General features: G+C 40.2%; 1 protein-coding gene across 1 annotated transcript; it reads left to right on the plus strand.

The window, feature by feature from the left end:
* Positions 1–14,959: 14,959 nt before the first annotated feature.
* Positions 14,960–16,918, plus strand: LOC149389864 (small COPII coat GTPase SAR1A-like). The gene is made up of 3 exons (XM_089623749.1): positions 14,960–15,187; positions 15,582–15,713; positions 16,374–16,918. The coding sequence occupies exons 1-3, from the start codon at positions 15,059–15,061 to the stop codon at positions 16,692–16,694; spliced, it is 582 nt and encodes a 193-aa protein (XP_089479875.1). The 5' UTR covers positions 14,960–15,058; the 3' UTR covers positions 16,695–16,918.
* Positions 16,919–17,946: the final 1,028 nt, after the last annotated feature.

Consider the following 17,946-nt stretch of genomic DNA (forward strand, 5'->3'; position numbering starts at 1 on the left):
GTAAATTGGTTTGATCACTCACATCCTTTCGCAGGGCCTCGAGGGAGGATTACTAGGGATTGAGCCTAAGTGTGCAACCAACCACTTAGTCCAAAAGATCAACTTTGAAAAACAATCCCCCAAGGGGAGGCCTTGCCATCATCGTCTCACTCTCGGACGTAGCTCATTGAGCAATGATCAGAGCAAAGCGCCCTTGAGTACTCTCATTTAAGAGAGGGCCACGAGGGTGACTCTTAGTCCGGAGACACTTGCACTTTTCATTAGTGTTGGGGATCGTGGGTTACAAACAACAAGTATAACCCTCCCACTTAGTTTTTGGAGTTGGTTCATCGACTCTTATAAGTTCGGAAACAGATTTCCTAGTTAGAGAGCGACAGAGCGAACAACTAGAAGAGAATCCTAGATCGACATGTTCAGAGTAGTATTAGTGCATAAAGGCACAAGGTATATACTCGATCTTTTCCTATTTTCTATTTCGGGAAAGTGCGTGAGGGAAGTGTGAACTTCAACTCTCTCGAACACTTGAAAGTTTGAGATTACACATCTTTTTTATTTTTCGGCTTGTCTACAAAGAGACCTCCCACTCAAATTTTCAAGAGCATATAGATTTTGAACATTTGTGATATAGATATAGTTTTGAAAACATTTTGAAAACTTATTTGATATGGGTGACAAAATATTTTTCAAGTTTGAAAGTGAAAACGGTTTTTCAAAATTCAAACTAGTTTTGTAAAAACTCAATTTCAATTAATCTTTCAAAAATCAAAACTTTTAATCTTTACACATCATGTTTATAATCATATGAAAAACATTTTTGCTCAAGAAAATTTTCTCATTAGAGTTCTATAACTCATTGTAGTGGGGTTTGAAAATCCGGATTTCTAAAAAACTGGAGTTTCAGACAGCCGCGCACCTCGGAGTAAAATCGCCATATCTGGCGGCTCCAATGTTCTTTTGAGCCAAAACCGGTGGCATTGGACAGAGGACAGACAGAGCTTTAATTTGATTCAAGAATCATTAAATTTCGATTTCTGAGCAGAGAGTTATGCCACTTTTAATGCGGGTTTACTCCAGCTCGAAGAAAAAGAATTAAATTAAAGCTTGGTCCTTTTTTAGGTGCGAAAAAAAATCGAGTGTAACGGAACGTTTTATGAAGTTTGTTAAAGCTTTTATTTGTGTTTTATTAGCAAGGTAATAACAAGGCATAAAAGAAATAACAACAAGCATAAAATGATTCAAGTAAAAAAGAGAAACTAGCAAGATAACAAAACTAGTCACAAAATTTTACTCGAAATTTCTCAAACATTTAAAACACGTTTTTCCATATAAAATATTAAAAACTTTTAGAACTGATTCTAATGTGTTTTAAAAACATCCAAACCTCATAGAAAATCAACATGCTTTTTAATTTAAAGGCAAGAGCAATAAATTAAAAAAATCTAAGATTACAATTCTAACTTGTCACAAAATTAGTAAACTTTCGAAAACGATTTTCAAGCTCATAATTTTAAAAAAAAAATGTACATGCATCTCTTTGACCATAGCTCTGATACCATTTGTTGGAATCGATCTAGGGTTTGAGAAAATAATTAACGCTTCGGTAAGCGGCGGAATTTTAAAAATTTTCTTTTACAAGTAAAACGGTTTTTACTAACCTAGACAAGTGCAAGTACATGTAATTAAAAACCAATATGAGCTAGACGTTTACTAACCTTTCTTGAAGCTTGAACTTTGAAGAAGCTTGTGGAAAGTTTGCAACGCTCATCTCCCCTCGCAGCACGTCTCTCTTTCTTTCCTCGGCACCTCGAGCAACCACGAAAGTTTCTATCACTAAATCACTCGAAAAGAAGGAATCAGTGAGTGGGCACTTTTAAACGCTACGACTTAAGAACGAGTCTCGAAGTCGCAGAGCTAAACACTAGGTCGAGTGAGGACCTAGGTGCCAACACAAGGAAAAATCGAAAATAAACTAGAGAGAGAGAGAGAGGGGCGGCAACCACAAGTTCTAGAGAGAGAAGCTCTCAATCTCTAACTTATGTTGAATGAATAGAATGAGAGGAATGAGGGTCCAATTTATAGGAGAAAGGTTGGCCTTGGAAAGAAGTAGTTTCCTCTTATTTTCCAAGCCTTAATGAGCAATCTTTTATTGCCCATTCCTATCCAAGATAAGCGCCCACCTCAAGTGAATCCCCAAGGGATTAGTTTCCTCTTTTGTTCTCTCTTGGTTGCCTTGGCCGAATTTCCTTATGGCAAGCATAGGAAATTTGTTTCCTCTTTTTCTTTTGGCAAGTATCTTGATACATTTATGCACAAAATAATCTCTCTTTCTCTTGGGTATTTGGGCGCCCATTTCACATCTAGAAGGAGCTTCTAGAAGCTTCTTCATTTGTTCATAACAACATGAGAAACGCCCATTAAGAATTTTCAATAAAATTCTTATGAAATGAAATTAATCCACAAGGCCCAATTAATCTTATTATGGCCGAGTGACATTAAGTCATCAAATGAACTTGTCAAAAAATTTATTGACATTCATTTCATCCTTTGTCTCAAAAGACAAAAATACCCTTTTAACTATTTTCGTTCTTGTTTTGACTTAGCTTCCAGTTTAACTATTCCTATCGATGTGATTCGTGACAGTGACCTCATGGACCCAAATGAACAAAGCTTGAGCTAAAAACTTGGACTCAAAAGTTCACAAACCTTTTCCAAGTTTAGCTTAATGCCAACTGACTCCACTAAAGAGCTGACACTGAAAATCTCTCGGTTCAAATGAATTTGTTTTCTAATCAAGAATTCGACCTAATTATGATGAGCAGATCCACTGAATATTATCTATGTTTACCCTTCATGAATGTCATCAGCTAGTCGGGATTTACTAAATTACCATTTTACCCTTCTAGCTGTTATTTCCTCAACTCCTTTGTCGCTTGTGAATAAGTTAGAAACAATGTATTGACGAGGAGCTAACAAGTCACATTGTTTCATCCAAAAGAGTCAGGACTCAATTTGGACACTAGCCAGTTCATTTATTCACACTCCAAGGAACAAAGCATGAGGTGACATACATTGCATTTCAGCAATCTTGTACATGAATTCCATATCTATGAGAACTTCACAAAGTTACTCATGACAGACTCACAACTTAGTACTTCACCAATAGGCCTTGTTCGGAATCACATAGTGAGTCCGAACTTTGACTTTCTCAAATGAGAATACTAAGGTGTGAAATGGCATGTCTCATTTCAAGATTAAGGTAAGCATGATGCAATTCATACATAGTGACTTCGAGACATAAGAGGTTAAATGGTTTGTTCTTATATTGTCTCTAGAAGTGCACTGGTCTTTCAGTACCTTCGGAAGATCCTAGAAGAACTATAGAGTCCCCAACTCTCAATGCCTCATAACCAGACATCATAGATTCTTCTAACAATCATACTGAGGTCAATAGTCCTTTGACCCTTAGATTGCGAATATATCGTTTTAAGCAAACTACGAAGAGTTTGTTCATGCAAATCTACATTTGTCTCTTCGTAAGTTGTTAAGTTTGTTTATGGACTAAAAGACTAAGGTTTTATCATAAAGCTTCAGACAAGGAAGATTGAATGAACGTTTCAACTTTTTATTAACGAATAAGCAATTACAAGCAAGAGTCTTCGTAAGACTATATGACATCAAATGTACATAAATAGACACTACTACTCTTCTTATGGGCACCATTGACAACAGTTCCATGATGACATCAATTTTCATGGCTTCCTTAGACAGTTCCTTTTCTGGAAACACAGTTCTGTGATATACATACCTCCATTTTCTGACACAATCTTCCTCATGAAAGGAGACATTATCCAGAGGAGCGGGGGGAACATCTTTTGGAAGTTTTTGACCCCCAACAGATTTCTTGGAAGCAAGGGACAAGTTCTCAGGATGAGCAGATTCTTCCTCTTCATCCTCCATATCTCTCAGAATATCAGGAACATTCTTCTCAGCAGATTTTGCCTTCAACTTCTTTTTGTTTGAACCCATCTTTACCAGTTTCTTCTTCTTCTTCTTTTTCTCCGGGTCGGGAACAGCAGACATACTCTCTTCCATCATCTTTCTCTTCTTCTTTCTTTTCTCAGACAGAAGAGTCGCAATGCACATGTCATCATCCTGCTGGACCTTTTCCTTTAAAGAGGCAAGAACATCTTTTCCAGCATCTTGTCTTCTATCAGTCTCATCCTCATGCATCTGAGCAGAAGATGTCGGAACATCCTTCACAACATCTTTACTTAACCCCAAAATTCCGCCAATCGCATCAACATGAGGGGGTTCTTGCTCATCAAGAAGAGATTCCAAAACATCACTATCCCTAGGGTTCTCTTCAGGAGGAATGGAAGTTTCAGGATTACCTTGTACCATTTTGTGGGGGCTTTCAAGAGGAGAGCCGCTGGTGAGGGTTTCTTCCATGGCAGTGACATCAGCCTCTTCTCTTTCTTCAGAAGCGCTACTGGAACTGACTTCTACAGTAATGTCGGTGATGGTGAGGGAGGATTTCTTGATCATAGCTTTTCTGATCATCGGCGTGATTACTGGGTCGCATTCCACGAACCCGACACCATGTTTGTTGCTCTCCTGCCCTGACCCCTTCTTCTTGACATCCTTCGTCCTCATCTTTGTCTTCTCTTGCTTGGACAAGTCAGTGATGCTAATTCCGCTCCTTGTTCCCACCATTGTGAAAAGAGTTCCAAGATAACTACCACAATAATAACCGTCAAGAAGGGTGATTATACAAATTAGGGAAATTTTGGGAAGGAAGGGCGACGAAACAAGAAAAATAGCGAAATTTGAACAAGAGGTAACTTCCCAGTTTTTCTCGAAAATGAAACCGTCTGTATGTTTGAAAAACTGGCATGAATCAAAACGACGTTGTGACATAGAATGGGCCTTGGTCCATCTCAAGCCCAAAAACAGAATAGGTGGCATTTTAGCCCCGCAACACAGTCGAATGGGCCAACCAGAAACATGGGCCCATGAACAAACACATCTCAGGAATTGCTATTTTTCAATCACACACAATCATAGGGAGGATCTGAGACTTTCAAACCGGCTAGCATCCAAGGCCTTTGTAAAAATGTCTGCGAGCTGTTTTTCGGTGTGAATATATTCGAGTTTGATATTTTTATCTTCCACAAGATCTTGAATGAAATGATGCCTGATTTCAATGTGCTTAGTCTTACTATGTTGAACTGAATTCTTTGAGATGTTGATGGCACTGATATTGTCGCAGAATAATGTCATGACATCTTGTCCGACACCATATTCAGCAAGCATCTGTTTCATCCAGAGAAGCTGAGTGCAACTGCTCCCGGCTGCAATGTATTCAGACTCAGCTGTGGACAAGGAGATGCAGTTTTGCTTCTTGCTAAAACATGAGATAAGATTGTTTCCTAGATAAAAACATCCACCAGAAGTGCTTCTTCTATCAATCGTGCTACCTGCACAGTCAGCATCACAGTATCCCACAAGCATAGAGGAGGTATCATATATATATATATAAGACCAAATTCAGCAGTTCCCGAGATATACCTTACAATTCGCTTGGATTGAGCCAGATGGCTAGCTTTGGGATTAGCTTGATACCGTGCACACACACCAACTGAGTAGGCTATGTCTGGTCGGCTGGCAGTATGGTAGAAGACTACCAATGATACTCCTGTAAAGGCTTTAATCAACATATTCACCAAGCTCATCCTTAGTGAGTTTAACATGAGTAGCGGCGAGGGTCCGCTTGTGAGAAGACTTTTCCACGCCAAATTTTTTCACAATCTTTTTAGCGTATTTACTTTGGGAGATAAAAATACCATCATTCATTTGCCTGATCTGAAAGCCCATGAAAAAATTAAGCTCACCAACCATACTCATTTCGAATTCAGACTACATTTGTCGTACAAAAAGGTCCACCATCTTGTTCGACATTCCTTCAAAGACAATATCGTCAACATAGATTTGAGCAATCATGAGGTTTCCATCCTCCTTCTTTATGAACAAGGTTTTATCAACTCCACCTCTGGTATATCCATTATGCACAAGAAACTGAGTTAGTCTTTCATACCATGCCCGAGGTGCCTGCTTAAGGCCGGAGAGAGCCTTTTTAAACTTGTAGACATGTTGAGTGAGCTGGGATCTACAAAGCCTTTAGGTTGGGCAACATAGACCTCCTCATTCAAGTATCCGTTGAGGAAAGCACTTTTAACGTCCATCTGAAAAAGTTTGAAATGAAGATGACAGGAGATGCCAAGCAAGAGTCTAATGGCTTCAAGACGAGCAACAGGGGCAAAGGCTTCATCAAAGTCCACACCTTCCACCTGCGTATAACCCTGTGCCACAAGTCTAGCTTTTTTTCGAGATATATTGCCATGCTCATCAGATTTATTTTTAAAAATCCAGTTAGTTCCAATAACATTAACATTGTCGGGTTTAGGAACAAGTTCCTCTTGCATAGCACTAATCCAGTATTCATCATCAATAGCCTCATTTACATTCTTAGGTTCAATCTTAGAGACAAAGCAGAGATTACCAATCATCTCCCGATAATTTACAGGTGCTTTTGGGCGAGTGCGCATTCCTTCACCAATCTCACCAATCACCTCATGAGCAGGGTGATTTTTCTGAATTCTTCTGGAAGGACCTCTTTGTTCAGGAACAGGAAAAGACTCTTCATCAAGAATGATGTCATCCTCTTTGTCACCAGCATCTGTCCTGACATTAGGGCTCCCGGAGGAAACGTCATCCACAATGTTCTCAGCATCTGTCCTGACATCTGTGTTAGTAGGAAATACTTCATCTTCATCATTAGTACTTTTAGAAACAACATGATCATCATTAACCACCACATTTATGGATTCCATCATAGACTTAGTGCGTTTATTGAAGACGCGATAGGCCCGACTGTTTCTAGAGTACCCAAGAAAGATACCTTCATCACTTTTAGGATCAAACTTGCGTCGGGGATCCCTGTCAGCAAGAATATAACATACAAAGACAAAGACATGGAAGTACTTCATATTGGGCTTTCTCCCCCTCCATATTTCATAGTGAGTGATAGCAGTACCTGGGCGAATAGTAACTCTATTATGAATATGACAAGCCGTGTTGAGAGCTTCGGCCCAAAAGTGAGGTGGAATGTCTTTGGTCAGCATCATCACTCTAGCCATTTCTTGAAGGGTTAGATTTTTCCTTTCCACAATCCCATTTTGTTGTGGTGTGATGGGGGCAGAGAATTCATGGGCTATTCCTTCTGCAGTACAGAACTTGGTAAAGCTTATATTCTCAAATTCCCTCCCATGATCACTCCGGATTCTGATCACTTTGCCAATGCTTTCACCCTTTTCTCTCTGAACTTTCTTGCATAAAGCTTCAAAAACAGCAAAAGTGTCAGATTTCTCACGGATAAAATCAACCCAAGTATACCTGGAGAAGTCATCCACACACACAAACACGTATCTCTTCCCTCCAAGACTCTCAACCTGCATTGGCCCCATCAGATTCATGTGAAGAAGTTCCAGAACACGTGATGTGGTAAAATGTTGCACCATCTTGTGTGACTTCTTGACTTGTTTTCCAATCTGGAACTCACCACAGATTCTTCCTTCAACAATCTTTAGATCAGGGACACCGACAATGGCCTTCTCAGATACAATTTTCTGCATGCTCCTAAGATTCGAGTGACCAAGCTTTTGATGCCATAGCTTGGCTTCGTCTACCTTGGTCACAAGGCATTTGCTGACCTGAGTGTTTGAGGCGGGAGACCACATGTAGAAGTTGTCACGAGATCTGGTTCCTATCATAAGTTCATCCTGTTTCTCATTTATCACAACACACTTATCACGAGTAAAATTGACGCGCAAATTCAAATCATAGAGTTAACTGATACTGATAAGATTAGCAGTAAGACCTTTCACCAATAAAGCCTCAGTCAAACTAGACATACCAGGATAATTTAGCTGACCTTTACCTATAATCTTGGCTTTCACTCCATCGCCGAAGGTAACATGACAATTAGAGTAAGGTTTTACGTTGGTCAGGAAAGCATGATCACCTGTCATGTGGCGAGAGCAACCACTATCAAATTACCAGTCGCTACTGGTGGAAGCACTCAGAGATGTGTATGCGATATTGGCACGATATGATGTGTCTTTCACTCTCCATTCCAACCGTGAAGAAGGTTGACGGCTAGAAAGAGCATGCCTGTAAGTGGATTGATGCTGATGAAGATTCCTCCCATATAGGCGATAGCAGAAAGGCCGAATATGACCCCTTCGACCACAATGATGGCAGACCCAACGAGGTTTGTTGACAAGAGACCTGGTTGGTCCAGAAGGATGTCGCTGATATTGATTCTGAAACTTGTCATTGCCAGATGTTTGAGACATGTTTCGCGACATCTGGCCATCTGGCTTTTTGGGGAACAAAGGTAGTTTGAGACGTGGAAGCACCATGAGTATATCCAAGTCCCTTCATGTTCTTTGCAGGTTTTTCGATGGTTAGGATTTTGTCAAGGCTGTCGGTGCTAGAGTTCAACATCCTGACGGATTTAGTCATCTGGTCCAGCTCTCAATTTAGGCGGCTGACTTCCCGTTTCAGATCAACAATGGTTTCTAAGAGCCTTCCCTTGTCTTCAGTTAGAGAGAGAATAAGTGCACTCTGCTTGTCAAGAACCTGAGACTCTTCAACCCATTTAGTGTGTAAAATATTATACGCATCATTCATAGCGTCATCAGATAGTTCCTCATCTATAACAAATCTCTGTGAGGATTCAAGAAATTCATCAATAGATTCAAGGTTATGAGTGAGAATAGAGGCTGTGAAGGCCACAAAGTTGCTTATTTGGTCGGAGTCGCTATCTTCTTCTTCCTCATCAGATAGAGTGGCGTTGTATCCCTTTTTCTGATTTTTGAGGAAGTTGGGACACTCCTTCTGAATATGCCTAAAGCCTTCACATTCATGGCACTGAATGCCTTTGCCTTTTCCAGAGCGTTCACCACTTCTTCCGTTTCGGTGAGGGTTGACATTCTTCTGGAATCATTGCTGAAAGTTGTCTTTGACATCTTGGGAGACATTCTTCCCAGTCATCTGATTGAATCTCTTCATAACCATGCTATAACTTTTGGCCAGCATAGCTATAGTATCATCAATTTCATTATCAAAATCTGAGTATAGCTGCTCCTTTTGATCATGAATAGAGCTTTTGAGAGCCATTCCTTTGTGTTTCTTCTCCATCTTAGGAAGTGAAAGCTCAAAGGTCATGAGGGATCCCATGAGTTCATCAAACTTCAGAGTTTTAAGGTCATGGACTTCTTCTATCGCCGTGATCTTCATTTTGAATCTTGGGCTTAAAGCTCTCAAAGTTTTCCTAACGAGATCTTCATCGGTCATGGGTTTGCCGAGAGAGTAGGATTCGTTGGCAAGGTCTCGAATACGCACATTGAAGTCTGCAACAGATTCATCTTCAAGCATAGTGAGAGCTTCAAAGTTTGTAGTAAGATACTGCAGCTTCTGCTCACGGACTTTAGTGGTTCCCTCATAGGCGACAGCAAGAATTTCCCAAGCTTCTTTGGCACTCGTGCAGATATTTATAAGCCTGAAAACATTTTTATCAACCCCGTTAAATATGGCATTGAGTGCGCGAGAGTTAACTAGAGCTGCCTCATCTTCAGTAGGACTCCAATCCTTCTCGGGTTTGGGACCTGTAGGAGCTCCTTTATCATCAACAGAAACTGGGGCTTCCCAACCATATATCACTTCCTTCCAAGTTCTGCTGTCAAGTGATTTCATAAAGGCGCTCATGCGGGCTTTCCAGTAACCATAGTTAGTTCCATCAAGTACTGGAGGACGATTGACCGAGCCTCCCTCTCTGGAACTATCCATATCTGGTAATCAGAAAAAAAAAATACCCAGGAAACCACCAAAGGATCTAGGTGCCTGCTCTGATACCAATTGAAATTATGATTAGTCTCAAAGACAAGATGTCACACACAAAGTGTTGACAATGTGTCCGACAACTTGCTTGAACACAGATAATGGACAAACAACAAAAGTGCGATAAGAAAGAGACACACAATATGGTTACCCAGTTCGGTGTAATACACCTACGTCTTGGGGCACTCTGCCAGTGGAAAGGATTTCACTATACAATAGTCAATAGTACAAGCAAGGTCTTATATGATTACAACACAAAATCAAAGCCCTAGTAACTATTACCACAAGTGAATATCTAGTTCAGGGACTCCCCCTGAATTTGAGATCCTCCTCAATTCCATTCTTCGAGCAACCGCCTATGCTCGAAAGTCTTCAATCTTCAAACGCAAGTGAGTCTTCAATCACATAGACACATAACCCAAATCGCTCAAACACTCAATCTTTTTGGAATAGTGTTGGAGATAATACACCGCGGTTTGAGGCAGCGCCTTTACGCGACTTACATGCGTCTCGGAAGACGTCTTTCACCTGCGCCTCTACGCATCTTACGGCACACCGGGAAGGCCGACGTTTTACTCGAACCCGTATGCACGAAGGGCCGTCGGGGTCCGAGCTTCCTAAGTTTGTGCCCCCGTGGGGGACTTAGGCCTTGTGCGTCGGGTTAGGCCGACGTCTTTTGGGCCCCTTCACCCTAAGGTGAGCGAACGCGATCGTGCTGGGTTAGGCCGGCGTCTTTTTTTTGAAGAGTCGACACGAGGAGTATCAATCGACTCGTAGACTCGGGGCTCAGGGTAGCGAACCTTAGTTTTGCTCAAATTTGGCCTTTTCGAAGTATAAGTTCGTGGTTTTGAAACGGTACGGTAAGGTTTGAGCGAGTTTTTTTATATTTTTTTTTAAATGTGGTCAAAATATCGTGATATACTATATCTACATAAGCGAATTCATACCGAAATTTTGATTTTAGCTTGATACCGACGAGATATCGCGAGATCTCATTGGTATTTCAAATCTTGCAACTGCTTAGCTGCCAAAAATTGTTATGTCATCACTAAAAGAATAACTTTGGGTTATCATGATTACTAAAGAGTGGAGTTGTGGACGGTCCCGTCCAGTCTAAAATCGGTCAAAAAATCAAACCGGACCGGTCTAATCAGTTTTAAAAAAATTAAATAAGACCGGATCAAATAAGAAAAAAAAACGGACCAAACTGGTTAAAACGGTCCGGTTTAAACCATTTCACACCGTTTTAGAACTGATCATTTTAAACCGCTAGGTCGTTTTAAACCGGACCCTTTAAATTTAGTCTATATTATTATATTTTTCTTAAATAATAATCAATCTGGTCCATTTTTTTACTGTTTTGGACCGGAATGTATTAGACCGGATCATTTCACAATTATTTTTTTATTATTATTATTTTTTAATATTAATCGGTGGTCTAAAAATTTTAAATCGGATCAGACCGCATCAGATCGGTAGAATTTTAAACCGTTTAAAACTAGATGTTTATCTAAAAATTAGTGATCCAGTCCAATTGATAGTTGTATCTATTTTTTCAGTGCCTCACAGGATTAAACCTGGCTTGGCGGGATACCGCTACTCCCGCTCCCGCCAAGTCCGGACTCCCGTTACTTGGCCAAACGGGAGTCTCGTCCCGTTAATGAACGGGACGGTAACGGGAGTCCCGCCTAACGGGATTCGGACCCCGTTAGGCATTAAAAAAAAAATATTAAAAAAATGATTTAAATGAATTTAAATAATTATATACAAGGACTTAATTGAAAAGATTTTGAAGTAAATGGGTAGAAAAAAATAATAAAGAAGAATGTGAACATCTTTAGTTATTTAAATGATTTTAAATAATTAAATAGAAGGATGTAATTGAAAGGATTTTAAACTAAGTGGGTAGAAAAAAATAATGAAAAAGAATGTGAAATTAAAAATGGACCTCCTAAAAAACCTCACCGACCCCTAAAAAGGTGCGACAGCGAGGAAAAAGAGCACCCCTTGCCTCGTTAATTATTTGACAAATTATCCCGAACAAGGGCCGGGATATCCCTTAGGTATACAAGGTACTCTAACCATTGATGTTTACATTTGTGAAATCAACTTCAAAATCGTCAAGAATATCGAAGCACATGAATGTTTCTTGTGCTCGATTTTTATGTTGAATCCAATCCTTACCACACGTCAATGCTTCGACCATCTCCGGTTTCAAGCTACATCTTCTATCGTCGATGATGCAGCCCGTGCTACTAAAAGCCGCCTCAGATGACACGGTTGAAACAGGGATGGTGAGGATGTCTTGTGCCATAGATGACAAGACGGGGAACCTCCTCGCATTCTGTCTCCACCAAACCAATAGGTCGATGGCTTCGTTATCCGGTTTGACCCAATTGTTCCGATCGTACTCTTGGATCTCCGGATGTGATCGTGCGTCGGTTGCGCTCGACCTCGTCTGACTTGTCTCAGCTTCTTGTTGTTGAGGCGATGGGCTGTAAGCGGGCGCGTTGACGAAGACATTCGTGTATTGGTGTCTTCTTGGATACTGCGTCTGTGATTGAGATGGTTGTGCTCGATATTGCGGTAGGAGTTTCGCCTCGTATACCTTGAAAAGATAAAAAAAAAAAAAAAAAAAAAAAAAAAGCTTGCACGATCCTCGCGAGATCAAGTGCAATGTAATCTTGGTCCACGAAATGGTTTCTAATGTACTTCAGAAATTTTTTTAAACCACCAATTTTACATCGGCAGTCTAGAATGGCTCCAAAACCGTATAATAATGGAACCTTTCCAGCCCCCCAATTTTTTAAAAACTTAGCTATCATTGCTTGAATAGAATCTTCAAAAATTGTTTCGTTTTTATATTTATCAAGATGCACAGCAATTGCGGTCATAGTCTGAAGACCGAGAAAAGAAGTAGGAGTGTAAACAGCAGAGAGATAACAAGTTTCTTTGTAAAAAATGTCGAGAAAAGAAACAAATGATTCAGCCATCCTAATATCATATTCGGATATAGCGTTATCGCCATGTTTGTTGTTAATGTAAGAAACAATAACATCGACACAATGCTCGGATAAAAAGTTGGTCAACATGAGAAAGGTAGAATTCCACCTAATTTTGTTATCTAGGTGAAAGGTGCGCTCTTGGAGAGCGTTTACTCTAAGGCGTCTCTTAAGCTCATCTACTCTAGAGGTTGAACTATTTATCCAACTAATGTAATTCATAATCTTGTTGATCGAAGGGTCATAACTAGTGGCTCCGGCTTGAACTATGAGGTTTATGATATGGGTAGCACATCGTTGATGCAAAAGGGTATCTTCAACATTAAGTTTCTCCTTTAACTCTCTAATCATGGCGTTGTTGCTTGTGGCATTATCTAAGGTTACAGATATAATCCTATCGGTCAAACCCCACTCAGCTATAACACTAACTATGATGTCTAAGATGTTTTCACCAGTGTGAGAACCTTCTATCCTCCTAAAGGCTATGATACGTTTGTTTAGGTTCCAATCGTCGTCTATATTATGCACTACAACGCTCATGAAATCCATCTTAGATTGACCAGTCCAGATATCCGAGGTTAAGGCTACGCTATACCTACCAGATGATATTGTTTGTTTCATTTGTTCATTTTCTCCTAAAAACCATTTTAGGATATCGGATCTCAAGGCTTTCCTGGACATTATTTGAACGTTTGGAATTATAGAACTCATGAATCTAACGAAGCCTTGAGATTCGATAGGACTAAAAGATTGATCGGTGGAAACAAAATATTCTAGTAAATCACGTCTAAAGCTTACAGGATCGATGTGACTTACCTGGCTTGACGAGGCTCCAGATTGATTCCTCTGGCAGTGCCTGTGATGACTCCACAATAGCGACGTCCCGACTCTTGTGTTGTGAGCGCTGAAGATTTTGCCACAACTGTGACATTTTCCGGCTTTTTCGTCGTTCGCAATCACCTCCTCAAAGAAAGTCTACACAATGGACCTTGCACGACGTCGTGGTGGTTGTTGTTGTTGAGGTGGTTGTTGTTGTTGTTGAGCACCTTCATGTTGTTGTTGTTGTTGTTCTTGTCCTGCTCGTCGTTGTCGTCGTTGTTGTGTCTCCTCTTGTTGTTCACGGTGTCGAGGTCGTGGAACTTGACTTCGACGTTGAGGTGGTGGTGGTGGTAGGTCTTCTTCTTCCTCCTCCTCCTCTTCTTCATTTGGATTTTGGGTTTCATCGTCATCTTCTTCTTCATTTGGATTTTGGGATTCACGATAATGTTGCTCGAATACTTGAAATTCTTGAAAAGCCACTTCGATGGCGAAATTTGAGCTTGATAGGCTTGCTCGGGATCCATTTGAGGGTAGTATGGCACTCGGGTATTTGGAATTTCGGTGAATTCCGAATAGCCAAAAGTAGGAGCAACATAACTTGGATCGAAATAGTATTGGGTGGTTGGGTCGGGGGGCGTTTTGAGACAAGTGCAACCAATTTTCTTCAAAACGGTGCATTTGTCGACCTCGGGAAGCTCTTCCCCTTCGACCTCCTCGGTTGTGGGATGAGGATGTCGTGAAAAATTGAAAGCGGTAAAGAGTATTAGAGATTAAAATCAAGAGCGTTTTGAGAGTATTTGAGATTGAGAGAGTTTGAGAGAGTTTGAAGGAATGGTGTGAAGAAATTGAATGAAATGGGGGGTATTTATAGATTTTAGAAATAAATGGATAAAAAAAATTAAAAAATTCGGCCGAAATGAGTATAACGACCATATTATTAACAGCTCTTTTTTTTTGGGCCATTGGATCAAATTTTAAAAAAAATAAATAAAAAATAACCGGGACTAACGGGATCACCGGATCCCGTTAACCCCCTTAACGGGAGTCCCGCCCCGTCCACCATCAGTAACGGGGATTCCGTCCCGTCCCGCTACCATTAGGCCACGTTTACCCAGGATTGGGTTTGAGGTATCTTCAAAAAAAAAAAAAAAAAAAAAAAAAAAAGTCTTTTTAGGGAATGACGTCGTAATGCAAAAAACGAAGCACTACTCGTAGAACCTTATTTCGAAAGCCTCCCAAATTATATCGTTGGATTCTTCGATTTTGAAGGTACTAGAATGTTCTTATTCGACTGGTTCTACGGGATTCTTGCCTCGCTCGGGCTATGGCAGAAAGAAGCGAAGATCTTGTTCCTAGGGCTCGATAATGCCGGCAAAACAACCTTGCTTCACATGTTGAAAGACGAGGTTAGTTAAATTTATCTTCCTGATTTTCCTATTCGATGATTTGCTTTTGTCTATGTCCGTGGGGTTTCGGAGATGAAAAACAAAGTTTTGATCTGAGCTCGTTTAATTTGATTGTGGAGTGTTTATTCGCAATTGATCGAGATGATAATTATCTTATTCGCGTCTGTTACGATTTGAACATTTTGCAGAAAAAAAAACGCGTTTTTTTTTATAATATGTTTAGTTCTGGGGCAAAATATTTGGGCGTATAGTACGGTGAAGCAAGCGAGATGATAGTTCTCATTAATCATGTAGTACTTGGCTACTTGCTCTGATTTTGGTTCTGTCAAAGAAGTTTCTGTTTGATTTCAGCCGGTAATATTGATCGAGTACTTTTTTTTTCCTTTTCAATTAGAGATTAGTTCAACACCAACCTACACAATACCCTACTTCGGAAGAATTGTGTGTTGGAAAGATCAAGTTCAAGGCCTTTGATTTGGGCGGTCATCAAATTGCTCGCAGAGTATGGAAGGATTACTATGCGAAGGTAATACCTATTTATACCCAAATACTATGCGAAGGTAATACCTATTTATACCCAAGTATTTTATAGTTGACTAGCCGCTTATGATTAAGAAACTCAGCTAGTTATTCGTTACCATTGTATTTTAGTGCTAGTCAACGGATTATTGTAACCTTTTGAGTTGTGACTCCGAAATGCTAATTCGTCAGTAGATTTGATATTTTGCAGTTATTGATTCTACGATTGTGTTTTGGTGTGGTGACTCCGAAATGCTAATATGTCATACAGGCTGTACGTTTATCTTTAGTGTTAGTTAAGGGTTGTAATATGTGAATGTGAGTGGTGACTCCGAAATGCTAATATGTCAAAGACATCAGGGTTTTCAGTTATTGATCATTACCATTGTATTTTTTAAGTTAGGGAATACTGTAGCCTTGTGAGTTGCAACTCCGAAATGCTAGTTAAAGGTTGTAATATTTTTAAGCTAGGAATTTCAGCTTGTATCAGAAAAAACTTATTTAAAGCTGTTTCTGGCTTGGTGCTTTCCAGTTTTTCGCGTGATTTCATTATTTGGGTGCTAGTTAGTGGAGTAAAAACAGCATTCTTGGCACTTTGAAATGGGAATTTTGAAGAATCACGATGTCTTAAATGAAGCACTTATTAAAGTTACTTGGGTCTTTTCAGGTCGATGCTGTGGTTTATTTGGTCGATGCCAATGATAGAGAGAGGTTTGCCGAATCAAAGAAGGAACTCGATGCCCTCCTCTCCGATGAAGCACTTGCAGACGTTCCGTTTCTCATTTTGGGGAACAAGATCGATATCCCCTACGCCGTGTCCGAGGACGAGCTTCGATACCATCTTGGGTTGACCAACTTCACGACTGGAAAAGGCAATGTCAACTTGTCCGACTCTAATGTCCGTCCATTGGAGGTTTTCATGTGCAGTATTGTCAGAAAGATGGGATATGGAGATGGTTTCAAGTGGGTCTCTCAGTACATCAAGTAGAGGAAGAAAATATATAATAACCTCCTCTTGTGAAAACCCAAATTATAGCTCTGTATGGGGATTTTTAGATTAAATGTACTACTGTCTTATGGATATGTTTGGAAAAGAGGAAAATGAAAAAGAAAAAACTAGTTTGATTCACTGCTTTTGCAAAATCTATATCTTTGTGATTTAATACTGTTTTTCTGTTGAGCAATGACGAGAAATGTGGATATTTTTTGCTCTCATCTGCTTTGAATATGGATTTAGGTATTGCTTTTTTGTATTAACAGGATATGATTTTACGTCTTCTTCATGCTTGAAATTCAATGTTCTGCTTTGCTTAGCATCTGAACTTGGTTATAAGTGTATAGTTCTGTACAGAATCTTATAAATGGACCTGAGGAGAAATTCTTACATTGTCTCTCAATCGTAAACATTAAAATTCTAGCAACCCAAGCAAAATTCGTAAAGATCAACATTTATGTGGTCATTAGGAGTATCTTTTAGAACCTCTGAAAAATGTGAGGGAAAAAAATGAGAATTTGTAGTGTTTTTCTTGTATTATTTGGATCTAGAAAAATTAAGGGAAAGAAATTTGAAGGAAATGTATAGCTAAAATTGAGATTGGTGACTTGCGACGAATTCCGAATAAAAAAAGCCTAACGGGTCATGCCACAGAAAAGCCCATCAAGGCTCAAAGGAGTCAAGCCCATCCAAAACGGGCTCCAACTGAGCCCACGCTCATACGCGCCACGGCCACACATGAATCAGGCCGCGCGCACCATACAAGAGGAGCACGCACCGCGCCACGCACCCCGCGCGGCGCCCCATGCCTACCTCTAAGAGGCGCACACCAAGGCTTTCCGCGCGCTCCTTGCACCACAAAATTTAGGGCTTCTCCAGCCCTTATTTCGCTATAATTAGACTCTTCACCCAGAGGCAGAAGGTACACAATTCTCTCTCAACAATGTCACTCGATTCCAGAGTCGTGAAACGCTGCCAAGGACCCTCCGTACTTGCTTTCACTCTGATCGAGCTCGATTCTCTCAAATATTCTCAAAGAATAACGGCGTTCTCACCTTATTCATAGCAATCAGATTAGTGTTCAACGTCGGAGTGCGCGCCAGAGGCACTGCCTCTGCGCACTTCTAGCTTATTCTCTTTCTCTTCTTACTCTTAAGTCTCCGCGATGAACGAAGAATGTCTTGAGCTAGGAGAGGGAACTCGTGAGTTTCGAGTTTCTACAAACTCGGCACGGGCTCGGCCACTT

The sequence above is a fragment of the Urtica dioica genome, chromosome 8, assembly GCF_054948205.1.
Source record: "Urtica dioica subsp. dioica isolate 48M chromosome 8, U.dioica_male_clone48M_v1_H2, whole genome shotgun sequence".
In the NCBI taxonomy this organism is placed as follows: domain Eukaryota; kingdom Viridiplantae; phylum Streptophyta; class Magnoliopsida; order Rosales; family Urticaceae; genus Urtica; species Urtica dioica.

What these genes read in the sequence shown, in the direction of transcription:
- LOC149389864 (XM_089623749.1), top strand. Translation starts at nt 15,059, where the DNA reads ATGTTCTTATTCGACTGGTTCTACGGGATTCTTGCCTCGCTCGGGCTA. An exon ending in TTCACATGTTGAAAGACGAG is followed by an intron (nt 15,188 to 15,581) that starts GTTAGTTAAATT and finishes CTTTTCAATTAG; the next exon opens with AGATTAGTTCAACACCAACC. An exon ending in GGAAGGATTACTATGCGAAG is followed by an intron (nt 15,714 to 16,373) that starts GTAATACCTATT and finishes GGGTCTTTTCAG; the next exon opens with GTCGATGCTGTGGTTTATTT.